Source organism: Narcine bancroftii, chromosome 3 (assembly GCF_036971445.1).
Source record: "Narcine bancroftii isolate sNarBan1 chromosome 3, sNarBan1.hap1, whole genome shotgun sequence".
Taxonomy (NCBI): domain Eukaryota; kingdom Metazoa; phylum Chordata; class Chondrichthyes; order Torpediniformes; family Narcinidae; genus Narcine; species Narcine bancroftii.
This window is the reverse complement of record NC_091471.1, coordinates 174,695,224-174,711,534: the sequence shown is the minus strand read 5'-3', so window position 1 is coordinate 174,711,534 and position 16,311 is coordinate 174,695,224. Positions and strand designations below refer to the sequence as shown.

The window sequence follows — 16,311 nt, the reverse complement described above, 5'->3', positions numbered from 1 at the left end:
AATATGGTAATGATGGGAGGTATTATTTTTTGTGTAGATTGTGAGACACATAAAGATAGCAACTTTCCAGAAATGGAGCAATGTTCTGGAACATAATGTTTTGGATGAGACTAAGGATCAGGCCACTCCACACTTGATGATGAGTAATTGAAGGAGACCAACACATTGCAAATAATGACTATAATATGATTACATTTAATATTACGTGTGAAATGAAGTGTCACAAACCAAGGTTTTAAATTTATGAACAACTTTGAAGGATGAAAAATGAATTGACCACTGAAAATCAAACCACAGGAGAAAAATCAAAAGATGCTGCTGAACCCAAGGTTCAAGGACATTCTTACCAACAGCTATTAGACTCGAGAACCTTCCCTTGGTTCACTAACTATTGACTGCTTGGACATCACAAAAGGACTTTTTGCACTATTAGAAGTCATCTTTCTATCCGCAGTGCATCGGTTAGATTAGGAGTCAAAGGGAAGATTAATATTAGTTTGCTTTAGTTTCATTTTTTAATTAGACTAATTCAAAATGTGATTTGTTTTCCTATTTTGCCACGTTTTTAATGGCTTTGTTTATTTGACCTTTGGAAGGAATATCGAATGCGGGTTCCATAGCTGCCAGTTCCTTGTGCTGCAACCATAGCTCTGTTCCCAATTTGCCAGAAATGTTTTGGGGTCAGGTACTATGCAATGCCCTGCTTAAGGATTAGATCCTGTTGGACTCCAGTGTCTTGAGAGCCATTGAATAGGCCTTCTATTCAGCAGGGGTGAGTGAGAGCATGGATAGACAGTGGCCAATGATTCCCAGGAGTAGGTCATGTCAAACAATGTGTGGCCAATTGGATTACTAATGGATGTTAAAAGAATATTCATTCTTGTTTTGTCCTAACTTGTGTCATAGAGAGAAGATGGTTAATAAAATTATAGTTAAGCTAAGCATTGCACTTAAAATTAAATCTTCACTGTTGTTAAATCTGTTCAGGTCCCTCTTCTTGGCTCCTCTCAGGAGCCTTGCTGCAGCATTCTGAACCAGTTACAGATGGGATAATGACAACTGACTAATTCCTGTTTATAGAATGTTAGAGTAGTCTAAATGGGAGAAAATGAGGGCATGGATAACTTTCTTGAGGTCTTTCAATGACAGGAATGATTTGATTTTGGCAATAGTGCGGAGCTGGAAAAAAAGCTAGCTTTTACCACTGCATTGACTCACTGATCTCCTAACTCTCTACTCTACTTTAAGACCTCTCAGATCAGCCAATTTAGGGGGCTTGGTTGTTCTGTGCTCAAATTGCAAACTCAGGAGATCGCTCTTTTGCTATTGCAACCTCCAAACTGTGGAAACAACATTCCTTCATCCATGAAATCAGCCTCTTCCTTTAACTCTTTTAAATCCAGGTTGAGGTTATATTTTTATTCACAAATGTTTTGAAGTGTTTGTTGAATGTTACCATTCTGTATGTACAATTTTGAACCTTGGGTTCCAATTATACTGCATTTTAAATAGCTGCTTAACTCAAAATGCAGTTATGATCTGTACTACACTTTGGTCAACGTGAGTTTTTTTAAATGTACTATACAAATAAAATTAACTAATGTGGTTTTCTTTCTTTGCTTATCATCTAAAGCTTCCTTTTCTGAATTAGTTACCATGGTATTCTAACATAATGATAAAATGCTCATTGCTTGAAATTTAAATATAACTTTTTAATATCTTGTTCCAGGGTCATGCTGTTGGGCTTGTGAAAAATCTGGCTTTGATGGCTTACATTTCTGTTGGGTCTCAGCCCTCACCTATTTTGGAATTCTTGGAGGAGTGGAGCATGGAAAATCTTGAAGAAATCTCTCCTGCAGCTATTGCAGAGTAAGTCAGGGTAACTGAATGCCATTAAGAAAAAAAATAACTATAGTGGAAACTGCCTTTTCTATTCTTTGAAGAAGTAAATATTTGCATAGAAAGACATGACTCCCTTCAATGATTGTATAAGCATCTCCTGATAGATTTTATGGACACAATAGTTTTTTTAAGTAATTAAATTATTTTTGGAAAATATTGCTTATCAGATCCAAAAATGAACACTTCTTATTTCTATCCCTTAGTGCTACAAAGATTTTTGTCAATGGTTGTTGGGTTGGAATACATAAAGATCCTGACCAATTAATGACCACACTAAGGAAGCTTAGGCGTCAAATGGATATCATTGTATCTGAGGTACTATGAAGATTTTGTTTACTCAGTGTGCTGAATCTGTTGTATTAATTGTATCATAGAAGCTCATTTCACTCTCATGCATGAAATCAACCCGGATAACTCTTGTCATTGTTCCGATGATAGCAAGTTAGACAAAATTGCCTTTATATTACTTTTTTTTAAACTTTCAAGCTGTTCTGTGTATCTTTTGTGTTTGAAAATAGGAAAAAAAAATTGTTTTGCTTCTTGCTCAATCCAGGCCTACTGGTTATAGTTGACATTTTATTTTTCACATCTGTACAGAATAATTTCATAACCCCATAATAGGTAGGCTTAATCTTGTGCAACATTTTAAAATTGTAAGTTTTTCACTGGCATCTCATACCAGAAACATTAATCACAAGCACATTTTGTAAATGTCAAAAGATTTAATCACTCATCTTTAGTACATTGAGTTGGCCTTTTAGTAATAGCCTGATATACAGACAAGTATTTTTCTCTCTTTTTCTGGTCTACTTTCTGTCTGTAATCTTCAATAATTGGAACAGTAAAATTACTATATTTTGTCACCTTAAACTAGTTGCAAATTTTAAATTACCACCTAGGAAATATCAGATGTAGCCTTTTCTGTAAACTCCATTTCTGTAACTTCTTTGGCCATGAGTCTGCACAGTTTGGGATACAAGAATACACTATATAATTATCCGAGCTGAGAGTGGCTGTTTTATTGTTTAACATATCCATGTCGGGCACACTTTCTAATGATGCTGTATTTTCCCCTTTAGTTTTTTAATCCATGATGACATTTTTTTCTAGTTTGTTGTTATCTGATTTTTAGATTCTTGTCCTTTCTCAATCTCTCCATTTTGCCTAAGCTATCTTCCTTCTTGAACATGGATGTACCAAGGTTACATGTGTTATTTAGAACTGTGCTTTAAAATGACGTGTGAGGAGTTTGCAAAGCTTTAACCAAATAAAGAATTCTTGCATGAAAATACATCCTTGGATAATGATTAATAATGGTTGTACATTTATTTCAAAATTTAGGATTTTCTTATCGTCATGTAACATTGCACAAAAAGCATTTAGTCTGCCAATAGGCAAAGATTCACTATCAGCAGAAATTGCCGGCCCCCTTACAGTCAGAAAAGGAGAAGCAAGAGTCACCAAATGCCCGTGGATTCACCTTCAGCTCTCCCGTAGCCTCTGCAGTCACACAGATTTTAGTCCAAACCATTGGCAACCAGAGCTCCAGATTCAAACCTTCAATACAATCAGAAAGCCTTCAGCACCCATGGCCCCTCGGGAGCCCTTCCTGCTCTCGCGTCCATGTTGTGATTTAGTTTAAAAAAAATATTTAGAGCAGTTGTTCTCAACCTTTTTCTTTCCACTCAAATATATGTCATAGGTGCTCTGTGATTAATAAGGGATTGCTTAAGGTGGTATGTGGGTGGAAAGAAAAAGGTTGAAAACCACTGTTTTAATCTTACCTAATTGACTTGTTAATGTGCGTGGTTTCATAACTGCACAGGAAATGGGCTAATGACAATTTTTCTCAAGCAAAATATTTCAGTAATAATGAGTCTAGAGCAGCGATTCTCAACCTTCCCATCCCACTCACATACCATCTTAAGCAATCCCTTACTAATCACAGACCACTTATGGCATAGGGATTGCTTAAAAGTGGTATGTGAGTAGAAAGAAAAAGGTTGAAAACCACTAATTTAGAGCATGATGAAGTGATTCAATTTGTTACTTTATTAACAGAAGTGTTGCCCTTAAGGTATCCATGGTGAGAGATATACGTGAACGTGAAATTCGGATTTATACCGATGCGGGTAGAATTTGTCGGCCACTCTTGATTGTAGAGAAACAGAAGCTACTGCTGAAGAAAAGGCACATCGATCAGTTAAAAGAACGAGAGTATAACAACTACAGGTATGTGATAGAAAACACAGCAATTGTATAAATGCACAAATAAAATTGTTCTTTGACTTTCAACTTTTAACTTTCTCAACGTAAATAGTTTTGACTTGAATTAAATTGATGTGCTAGGCAATGTGCAGTTTATCTATATTATAGAGTCAACTTATTCCCTTTGTGTATTTTTGTTGCTTTAATTTTGTGCATTTCACTGAGATATTGCTTTAGTGACTCTATCATAATTCCTTCAAAAAAGCGTTTGCTAGCAAGTACCACATTGGAGCTTCTCTTGGTAAAAGATGTCTACCCGAATTGCACAATTCATTTTTAAGTTCCCCTTGTTTTAGAGTTCTGCACCATGAACATTAAAATACTTTTCATATATTCAGCTTGCATCACATACAACTTCTGAAATTTCAAGTTGGTCAAACAGTGGCATTAGTATTCAGAGTACTCCGAAAACAGACCAGGATATTAACTAAATATTATTATTCACCCTACTCTGTTTGTTTCATGTCAATCTAATGGATGTTAAAATCTTTGAACAATCACCTGGGCATGTAGATTTCCTTCATTCAAACACTCTTCCAAGATTCAAGTTGTACATAGTTTTGTAATTTCTAGATTTAACTTGCTTTTTTTTTCCATGCAAAGGCTCCAACTCTAAAGCTGTAAATGTTCCTTGATGCTATCCAAACTATATACGGAAACTTGCTCATTTGTACTGCTTATCTTTATGGCTCCAGTTTGGTTTAGGAAATGGCTTAAAGTTGAAAAGATTTAAATATTTAATCTGTTAGATTTGTTAAAATTTAGTTTTTGGTTTGATTTAAAATTTCTCAACCCTGATGCAATATAATGAAGAATATTCACTTCTGGAAAGGAAGTTTATCCATCTCTGAGGGAATATTAATAAATTTGAATCTTTGAAAAATTCTACAAATGGCCAAAAAAGCACCAAAATATGTGGTTCACTGCTCTTGGCACCTACCATTCTTTCATCCATTTCTATTGTTACTTTTTTTTCTTGCCTCAGACATGACAAATATCCAGATTGGTGCACTCGTTAAATTGACTCTGCAGTATGCTGCCAAAGGTTTCATGTTTTAAACATTTTTTAACAGAATTTGTTATTAAATGGCTATAAAAGACTCAAAACCACTAATTAGCGAGCACAGGGAAGTTCTTTCTCTTTGCTGTGCTGACCAATTTGCTGATCAACAACACATTAAAGTTTAGACCTGTACACAATCTGCTGAGATTGCTACAGTTTGATTGTGTCACAAAAATGTATGTAAATGATATGCTTTCAACGAGAGAAAGTTTGTTCCATATGCATTAGTATTTGACTTGTATCTCACCCAATACTTAGTTGGATATGCTGAACAAGTTCATTTTCACCCTCCAGTTGGCAGGATCTTGTGGCGAGTGGTGTGGTGGAGTATATTGATACGCTGGAAGAAGAGACTGTGATGCTTGCTATGACTCCTGATGACTTGCAGGAGAAAGGTGTTGCATACTGTTCAACTTACACACATTGTGAGATTCATCCATCAATGATTCTTGGTGTTTGTGCATCAATTATTCCATTCCCTGATCATAATCAGGTGAGTAAAAACCAAATGTGTCCAAGTTTGTGAGTTTATAGGCTGCTGTGGTAAAATATAACTTAAATCCCAGGCATTGATTTTCACCCAGAAGAATTTCTGGGATAATGTGTTACACTATGGAATAGTCCCTTTAGCTAAACTCATCCATGCCAAGATGGCATTCTGGGCAAGTCTCATTTTCTTCCATGGTTGTGCTTTTCCACATCATACTAAACCTTTTCTATCCATATATCAGTCAAAAAATGTTGTGAGCCTTCCATAGCTTTCTGTGGCAATGTATTTCAGGTACAGACTATCTTCTTGAATGAAAAAGTTGCCCTTCAAGTTCCTCTTGACTCTCTCCTTTCTCACTTTAAACCTAAGTCCTCTAGATCTTGATTTGTCTGTGAGCATTTGCCCCTCAGATTTTATAAACCTCTATAAGGTCATTCCTTAGCCTCCTACACTTGAGGGAATAAAGACCCAGTCTATCCTAGTAACATCCTCAAGAATCTTTTCTGGACCTCCTTCTAACTTTTTGATATCCTTCCTATAGCTTGGTGACCAGAACTGCAGAAAGTGTGGTGATGTGCACCTGTGTCCAGAGTTCCCAATTTTTGTGCTCAATACCCTGCCCATTGAAAGCAAGCATGCCAAACACTACCTTCACCACCCTGTCTACCTGAGTTACCACTTTCAGGAAGCTATGTACCTGTTCTCCTAATCCTCTATTCCAGGGCCCAGCCATTTATGATGGTAGAAGGTAATAACAGAAATATTATTTGATGGTATATTGTCTTGCCTCCCATATATGAGGTTATGCTTTTCCATGGCATTATTATCACTTTTTTTTCCATGTATGTACATGATGCATTAAAGTTGTTCAGGTAATGGAAATTTATCCTTAATGATTTCCCAAATCACAAATTTGAGATACAGAATAAAATAGCATCTCTCAGAATTTGTGGAAATAAAAATAAATAAATCAACACAACTTTATTTCAACTCGTGTCTTGATCCATCACAGACTGTGTAGCATTGTGTAACGGGAAATTGTGATGCTGCGTTTTCTAGAAATACAACCCCTGTAACATGGGGTGGGGGGGGATTTGCGGGGGACATCACCTTTAGTGGTTAAAAAAATTAATTAAAATGGAATGTCAGCTTTTGGATTTGAGATTTTTCATTTTAACAATAACTGTAAGGGTTAAAATCTCTCTCTCTCTCTCTCTCTCTCTCTCTCTCTCTCTCTCTCTCTCTCGGAGAACCTTGGAATAGACCAAAAACTTAAATATAATTTTAAGGATCATTTAGTCAAATAACAAAATTGTAATTAATGTAGTGACCCATATAAGGATTAATAAACTTTGGAAAACTCAAATCAACTTTGTTACAGTTCCTTTTTGGATGAGTCATAAACAACGACATTCCACTCTCTCCAGATTGTCGTGACAATAACCCTTTTATGTATAAATCCCATTATTCCTAACTGGTATTTCCATGCACGCTTACAAAATTAAATTTCATTTTGTTGTAGTTCTTGCAAAGTGCATTTTACATATTTGCACTCTTTGACCACTTGGTGGCACTATTGTAATGTCTTTTCAAATATAACAATGGAATTGTATAAGACCCGATTTGCTGGAAAAAAGTTGTCACTTTTTCTGCCTCTTTAAACAGGTCATTTGATCTGAAAATATTGGAGCTACTTGTAAAGGCAGTCTACATGTCACAATTTCTCAGGCTGCCCACTAGTTATATAAATGACTTTGGATTTCAAGACTGATTATGTGCTCTATCACCTTTTACTTTCTGATCCATAAATAAATATCTATCTTTTTGACCAGTTATAATTTTTCAGACTGAAAGTTCATTCTTTTGCTTTTCAATCATACTGAGATGGTGTAATGAAGAGTTTTGTTTGCAGTTGCAGAGCACTATGCACTGAAATGTTTAAATGTATATGTGCAATTCTGAGTTCACTTCTCTTTCAAATCTGCTACCCTCTTTTTTCTCTTTCTTTCCACTCCTTTCACCACCACCTCCTCTGTAACTTACCACTTCTATTTCCACCAATCCAGTTGACAACTATGCATTCTTCCTGTCCCTTCTTCCCGACTCACTAATTCAACTAATTCACCCTTCTCTGATTTGGAAGCACAAAAAGATACATCAATGTTTATCATAAAGGGCCTTTGAATGGACTTTCAGTCCCACTTTCATTATTTTTTTCATAAGGCTGCATAAAATGCTTAAATGTATATTCTGTGAAATTTCAACTGAAAAAAACTATTTGAATGAAGTTGGACTTGAGAAAGTCTCTTATAAATCTTCTGTTGTTTTAGTCTCCCAGAAATACGTATCAATCTGCTATGGGTAAACAAGCTATGGGAGTTTATATTACAAACTTTCATGTGCGTATGGACACCTTGGCACATGTACTCTACTACCCACAAAAGCCTCTTGTCACAACACGTTCTATGGAGTATCTGCGCTTCAGAGAACTGCCAGCTGGTGAGTAACCAATTAAATAAAAAATCTTAAATGTTACAAGAGCGAGGAGTCACGTGATGGAGTAGTGGCCGGACGGTGAACTCCAGCCCTCTCCAGAAAAGTCGGGAAAAACAAGAGAAAACACAAAGGCACAGAAATAAAAGTTACAGAAAAGTGAGTATAAAGGTGGAAAGAAGATGGCGACAAAAAAAGAAAAATCGAAAGCAACGGTAAGAAGAGAGGAAGAGAAGACAAAGGAGGAAAAAGGTGAAGGCCTTACCTGTCCGAAGAGGCCCGCTGCGGAGAGAGAAACCCGCTCCCTCAGGTCGGTAAATAATGGACTACAAAAATGGCTCGCAGAGCCGAGTAAAAGTGCGCAACCGCGCATGCGCGATACTTCGCGCATGCGCGATGCGAATGAAAAAAAACACACCGACGGGAGGGGGGACCAGCTGGGGAGTCGATCTCCACAGCCGGCAACGACAGCTGCAGAACACCTGCAGCAAGAAGAGACCACAGAAGACAATAGAAACAAGAAAGAAGAGGAGGAAAGGGCAACAAAGAAACAACAGATGGTCAACCCAGAGGAAGAAGAAGAGGAAGAGTATGGTGAAATAGAAGAAGAAAAGAAAGGCAAGGTAAAGGATATACTTGCTCTTATTAAAGGATACATGGAGTCATTTAAAGAATGGCAAACACAGGAATTTAAGGATTTAAGAAAAAGAATAAACAACACAGAAGAGAAAATAAATAAAATGGAGATGACCTTAACAGAAATGGGAAAAAAAATGGACAAGATGGAAGAGCGGGCAGTAGCAGCAGAAATGGAGGTAGAAGACTTAAAAAAGAAATTGGAGAAATCTAATAAAAAAACTAAAGAGACACAAGAACTACTAGCTCAAAAAATAGATACAATGGAAAACCATAACAGAAGAAATAACATAAAGATAGTGGGCCTTAAGGAAGATGAAGAAGGCAAGAATATGAGGGAGTTTAATAAAGAGTGGATCCCTAAGACCCTAGGATGTCCAGAACTACAGCAAGAATTGGAAATAGAAAGGGCACATAGAGTATTGGCCTCTAAACCACAACCACAACAAAAACCAAGATCTATTGTAGTAAAATTCCTAAGATATACTACAAGAGAAAAGGTACTGGAGAAGACAATGGAAAAAGTAAGAGAGGGCAACAAACCACTGGAGTATAAAGGGCAAAAAATCTTCATTTATCCAGATATAAGTTTTGAACTCCTAAAGAAGAGAAAAGAGTTCAATACAGCAAAGGCGATTTTATGGAAGAAAGGGTATAAATTTATACTAAAGCATCCAGCGGTATTGAAAATATTTATTCCAGGACAACAAAACAGACTATTCTCGGATCCAGAAGAAGCACGAAAATTTGCAGAACAATTACAAAAATAGACTGAGGGAGGAAGACGGGTAATGAGAGTTAAAATGATCACGATTGATATGTATGTGGGTAAAGACAAAAATAGACTGAGGGATGAAGACGGGTAATGAGAGTAAAAATTATCACGATTGATATGTATGCGGGTAAAGAGGTATAAGAGTGAATAGAGACAATGAGCATACATGAATGTATCTGTACTTAGAGGAAAATATAGATAGTATAGACAAGAATTAATAAGGGAAGGTAATGGAATAGAGAGAATAAGGAGGGAATTAAAAGAGTGACCTTTGTGACATATGAAAAGTGAAATCTTTTCTGGGGGAGGCGGGGTGGGGGGAAATAGCGGTCACTGCAAAATCAGTTGACGCTTGCGAGTGGATTCGCAAATCCAAATGGAGAGGGGAGATGTGGTTGTCCGACAAGGGATAAAGGACAACTCAGGAGGTGAAGGGGAGATTGGGGATAAATAAGATAGAAATAGGAGAATAAGGAAAATGTTGGATGTTGTAGGAATGTTGTCTTATAAAGAGTTGAAAATAAGAAAACAGAAATGGAAAAGGAGGAAAGGTAATGATGGAAAAACGGAAAGAGAAGATAAACAAAATATAAAAGGGCTACGCTGAACTATATGTCTTTAAATATTAATGGAATACATAACCAAATTAAAAGGAAGAAACTACCAAATTTAAATGAATAAATGTATTCCATTAGAAAAAATAACATATTGGTTAAGAAATAATATTGAAATATTCGAACAAGTATAGGAGCCTTACATTAAATACAATAGCGAAAACCTACCGGGGACAAACATTACCTAAGTTGATGGAAGGAGAAGGAAAGAAAAGAATGGACTCAGTAGAATTTCTGGTGTAATTTTGTTGAATGACAACATTGTCTGACTGGCTTAATGCAACCTAGATTGTATACCTAAAATGGATGAGGGGGGGGGTGGGGGGGTGGTTTGGGAGGAAAGGGAGGGGGGAGAAAAAGTCACTGTATATGTGTGAAAAAAAAATAGTGTACATCATGGCTAATGTGATTTATGGTGTGAAAAATAAAAAAAATTATATAAAAAAAAATGTTACAAGAGCATGGCATCACTGTAGATGCCATCTTTCTATTAAAGCTTGATTCCTATATTATGTTAAACATGATAACTTAGTTGAATGCCACCAAGAAGTTATGGAAATATGAGATATTTGAAAGTACTTTGATATTCATTCTTTCATGGCGGATGGTAAGTAGATAAATATTGTGACTTTATTCATCACTATTGGGCAACATATGATTTTAAATCTGTTTGAGATTATAAATCCTTTTTTTATTTTGTTTCACTTGACCCCTTGGTTCAAACAACAACACTGAGTATGGTCCAACTTTGATATTTATCTTGATGTTTGAAAGTTAACTAGTGATTATAATGTATTTTGAGCAAATGTTCATATTGTTTTGTATCTTTTAGGAATAAATTCTATTGTAGCAATTGCTTCCTATACTGGTTATAACCAAGAAGATTCTGTCATCATGAATCGGTCTGCAGTAGACAGGGGCTATTTCAGGTGTGTTTAACTTGTTTAAGATGTCAGTTGTTAAAATAACTATTAAGCTTTTATTTTCCTCACGTATTTCTTTCTCGAATAAGCAAATTTTGTCTGTTAGGTCTGTGTTCTACCGTTCATACAAAGAGCAAGAATCCAAAAAAGGTTTTGATCAGGAGGAGGTATTTGAGAGACCCACACGGGAAACTTGTCAGGGTGAGCAAAGATTTGATTTGAGTTGGAGATTGTTGCCTATTTACATTTTTAATGTTTGGATTTGTCTTTCAGAATTGATTAACAATAATTGATGATCCGAATAGGATATTGATGCTTTTCATAAGACTTTTCTCATCATAAAGATTAATGTTGGGGTAGCACTTTGATTTTCCTGCATATCTCTTTATTTTAAGGCACTGATTCTCAAATTATGTCATCCACATTACATCTTGAGAATTCCTTTCCACCTATAACAAGCCCACAAACCACCAGATGAGGGAGAGGTGTTGGTGAGCTCAAGCCCCTTCCCAGGCCATCGGTAGCATTTTAATTTAGTTCTGATTGCAACTGTTTTTGAGAATGTCTTTGTGATCATATTTACAACCTTGTTTTACATATTAGTTTTTTCAATATATTGGTCACCACTGCTTTGTCATGGACCAACTATAATAAACGCATAGACTAGCAGTGATCCATGGACCACAGATCGATAAACATTGCTTTAAGGCATTCACATAATTGGAGTGCAATCTTTTTCATTACCCATCATCCTGAAGCCCATAATGCATCTATGAACCTTGATGTACAAAAGAATGTTGCATTTCAGTCTTGTCTGTCTTTTCGTAAATGACTAAGTGCTTACAGTTCGAGCAGTCAACTGATGAGTAGAAAATCTGTTGAGGGTGTATGGAATATAACTGAACAAATGGAAAATTTCTGTCAAATATGTTATTTTTTTTCAATTTGTAATTGATAAATTTAACTTGTTCTTTACTGATAGAACTAATGATGGACCCTTACATTTTCAACTTTTTTTGCAACGCTTTTTAATTTTTATGGAGATAACAAGAAAGCAATATTTATTTGAGCTATTTTTATTTTTAAAGGAGTCAAAAACCATGACTGAGACTTTAGAACACTTTCAGTTGTTCTGCATCCGTTTTTTGAAGATCTTGGCAAAGGATAAATTTTCAAAAATTGGTTGTCTCATTTAATTAGAAGTTAGGGACCCAAATAAGATAACTAGCATCTTCCATCATTCAGAAGTTCTTGTATGGAACTTCTGAATAAACAAAACTTTTGTTACCAGTATCCATTAGTATGTTTAGAAGATGGTCAGTTATGTTTTGTTTTAAAAAGCAACTATTCCTGACATGTCAAGTTCAACTTGAGTAGATTCATTGTTAATTATTTCTCTTGTTTTAATGCATCCTTCAACTTTATTCTTTTAGGTATGAGACATGCTATTTATGAAAAGTTAGATGAAGATGGTTTAATAGCACCTGGTGTGCGTGTATCAGGTGATGATGTAATCATCGGCAAAACTGTAACATTGCCTGAAAATGAAGATGAGCTTGAGAGCACAAACCGACGGTACACAAAGAGAGATTGCAGCACCTTCCTGAGGACCAGTGAAACTGGCATTGTGGACCAGGTCATGGTGACGTTAAACCAAGAGGGATACAAATTTTGCAAAATTAGGGTAATGTCTTAAAATACTTATTAAAATGTTCTGTGGTGTGGATTAGGTGTAGCACAGTGTTCTCTCAATCTCTAAGTCTGAATTTGCATGTCTAAGTCTATTTTTCTTCAATGTGTTTATTTGCCATTGTTGTATCCAAGGCTCAAATTTAGCAAGTACTTATTCCTTTGCCTTAATTGAAGAGGCTTTTCAAACCTATGTGAGGACAGTGAAAAAACACAATTCAAGAAATATTTTGTTCAACTTCCAAAGCTTGCAAAACGTCCACCAAAAAGTGTCAACGTAACTAATTTGGTAGCAGTGTACTTGATTGTCACATTAAAGGCCACACCCCACTCTAGAAGTTTGATTACATGGGCTAAAGCGAAGAAAAGGCATAATCTGAAAGAATTTCAGAAGAAATCTTAAAATACTGCCAGCGATTTTTGACAAGTTACAGCTTAGTTCAAACCTACATTGGTGAAAATTTATGTAATTAAAGAATGTTCTCATCTTGATTAAATACAGTAGAGAACCAGTTAATAATCCCCAAGTTGTTACCACAGTTCTGTAGACAGGCTGAGTTTTGGAAGGCACTATCCAACAGGATTTTTGAATTTGAGTGTATTTGACAAATTGTTCCTTGTGAGATAGAAATCAGGAACCTGCATAGAGGAAGATGTGAATCTTTACATAGATTTGTAGATCTTGGCAAAGTTTTGATTTTGTCAGAAACTTGCCTTTGAAAAGATTCTTCCTAATTTTATATTTCATAGCATAAATTACAGTAGAGAATGACCTCATCCTTTCACAACAGTTTACAAAATTAACCAAGAATGTACCTTGTTTCTGATGCACACAGAAAGGTATCCGCATACACTTCAGTAACTATTCAAGACAAAGCTGTTCTGAGTTTCAATGCTAAAAAGATTATTAGAAAGGTTTTGTACTGATCACTGCTTAAAAATGGACTAATTATTTCCATAGGGTTCACCTTCACCTGCCAATAGTGTTGATTCTTCTGCTTTCTGTGAGGAAATGATTTACAGATAGCAAGAGGAATCCAACCTGCTTAAAAAAAATTAACCACATTAGTCTATTCCTAACTAGCAAAATTATGGACATTGCTTTAAGTGGTGCTGTCGAACAGTTAGTTATCTGCTCAGTTTGCATTAGCCAAGTCCAATGAGCTCATAACAGTTTTTGACCAATCATGGTTAGAAACAGAATTTAAAAGAGGAAAATGTTTCCCAATCCTCTATCTGTTGCGCTCATTATATCCTCAAAGAACTCCAGAAAATTTGTCTAACAGATCCTGCCTTTCCTGAATCCATCCTGCGTCTGCCTGATGGATCCTTTTCACTCCAGGTGCCTCACTATTTCTTCTTTAATGATAGTTTCAAGCATTTTCCCATCTACAGATGTTAATCTAACTGCTCTTTAGTTCCTTGTCTTTTGCCTACATCCTTTTTTGAATAGGATCTTCCAATCTACTGGGACCTGTCCAGAGAATTTTGGCAAATTGTCGCCAAACTGATTCCATCTGCATTGAATTCGTCCATCATTATTGAATGAAGATCTACCGGGACCAATGCCTGAAGAGGGCGCACAAAATCAGTTAACCGGTGCGGACTCGAAAGGCCAACGTGGCCTGTTTCCACTCCGTAAATGGTTATATGGTTATATGATATCGTGTGTGAAAGTGTCACCCTAGAGGCTTGATCAAACTCAAGTCAATGGTGAATGAAAATCAATAAATTGCAAGAACTAGAAATCTGAAATAAAAACACTACTGCTAACACAAGCAGCATCCATGGAAAGAGAAACGGTTTACATATCAGGTCAAAGACTACATCTAATGAATCTTTGATGTGAAATATCAGTTGTGTTTTCAACATTTTAGTTTTTATTTAAATCAGTGGTGATTGGATATGGAGAACTCTCCAACAGCCTGGTCAAAGGAGAAGAGTCACTGCTCTCAAGAACCAGTTGTATCATCTCAGACCATGGTTGCAGGAGTCCTTTCAGTTCCCCATATCAGGGACACATTTGTCTTCGGATGGTTCATCAGTATTATTGCATCAATCAAAAGGTCAAAGGTAGCCATATTCACAGATGATTGTGTAGGGTTACCTCCTCTTGTAATTCCTCATATTCATGCCCCATCTAGGTTTGCATTATAAAGCTTCAAATAACATTCGATCATGGAATTGCTAGGCAATGATTATATCCAAATAAAGGGACTTTAGTCACCTTTTTTAAACTCTCCAGCATTAATATCCTGGGAGTTATCCAGCTGAATTGTCACATGCTTTGCTACCAAAGTAGGTCGGGCAAGAATTGAAAATGAAATTGATTTGTGTATTAAAGTAGCTTCAAGAAAAATAAAGGATCTATTAACAAGCTAGCATCCTTTTCAACAATTTTAATTATGTAATCCCATACTGCAATAGCAGTAACCAGTTGTTGGCAAATCAACTAATTTTATGACAGCCTTTACCAGTATCGGTAAGGTTTATGGGAACTGCAACACCACCTTATTCTCTAGGTGATGCACCATTCTGGCTTGGACATTTAGTGCTACCTTTTTGTTGATGATTCAAAATCCAGGAGTTTCACATCTGAAGGCATTGTTGGAGAATCTTGTGTGTTAGCTGATGTGGTTCAAATAGGATGGATATTTTCACCATCCCAAAAACATCATTCTCATCCAAATTTAAGTTCAATTATTCTATAAGATATACAAAGTGCTTGAAAAATTAAGGAGAAAAATATTTGTGTTCTCAAAAAAATTCACAAAATTTAAATTGGATCAGCACTGCAATTTTTATTTGTAAACTATTAATATAATTTGTGCTGTTATCACCATGGTGACCCCTCCATTAAGAGACAAGCAGAAAATAAAATCAAAAGACAATTGTATCACTTTTCATTTTATTAGAGATGCATAATTCACATGTTCTTTGTGTGCAGGTGAGATCTGTTCGAATTCCACAAATTGGTGATAAATTTGCCAGTCGCCATGGCCAGAAGGGTACATGTGGTATCCAGTATAGACAAGAGGTGAGATGTTCATTGATTGTGGATTCAGAACATTGAAATGGTGGATAGACAATCAATCTAAAAGAATTTGAACAGAGATCCAGGAATTGTTAAAATAAAAGTAGAAAATACTGAAACCATTTAGTCAAATTTTCTGTGGTTTACGACTAATAAAATGTTTAAATTATTATCTACGTCTGACCACTGGCAAGTAACAATATACAATAGCTCATGTGCTTAATTATACTTTGGTCACATTTTGGATAGTTATGGTGCGGATTGCTGGTTGCAGTGTGCTCATCAGCTTGTTCTATTTGTGTTTCCATGGTTGAACTGTGCAACCTGGAAGATGGTGGCTTTGTTGTTCATTCGGTTAATTGCTGAACTTGTATCTTGTGTACTTTGTGTCTGCCTCAATTCTACAATCTCAACAGTGCACCTT

At 36.0% G+C, this 16,311-nt stretch overlaps 1 protein-coding gene across 2 annotated transcripts in view; it reads left to right on the top strand.

Annotated features, from left to right (window-relative positions):
- polr2b (RNA polymerase II subunit B) overlaps positions 1-16,311 on the top strand; it is a 53,276-nt gene that overhangs the window by 21,284 nt on the left and 15,681 nt on the right. For both annotated transcript variants that reach the window (XM_069925871.1, XM_069925872.1), the window contains exons 12-20: positions 1,730-1,869; positions 2,106-2,217; positions 3,980-4,134; positions 5,528-5,726; positions 8,054-8,222; positions 11,074-11,170; positions 11,271-11,365; positions 12,598-12,848; positions 15,801-15,890. In XM_069925871.1, coding sequence (XP_069781972.1) covers positions 1,730-1,869; positions 2,106-2,217; positions 3,980-4,134; positions 5,528-5,726; positions 8,054-8,222; positions 11,074-11,170; positions 11,271-11,365; positions 12,598-12,848; positions 15,801-15,890 — 1,308 coding nt within the window. The remainder of the gene's footprint in view (positions 1-1,729; positions 1,870-2,105; positions 2,218-3,979; positions 4,135-5,527; positions 5,727-8,053; positions 8,223-11,073; positions 11,171-11,270; positions 11,366-12,597; positions 12,849-15,800; positions 15,891-16,311) is intronic.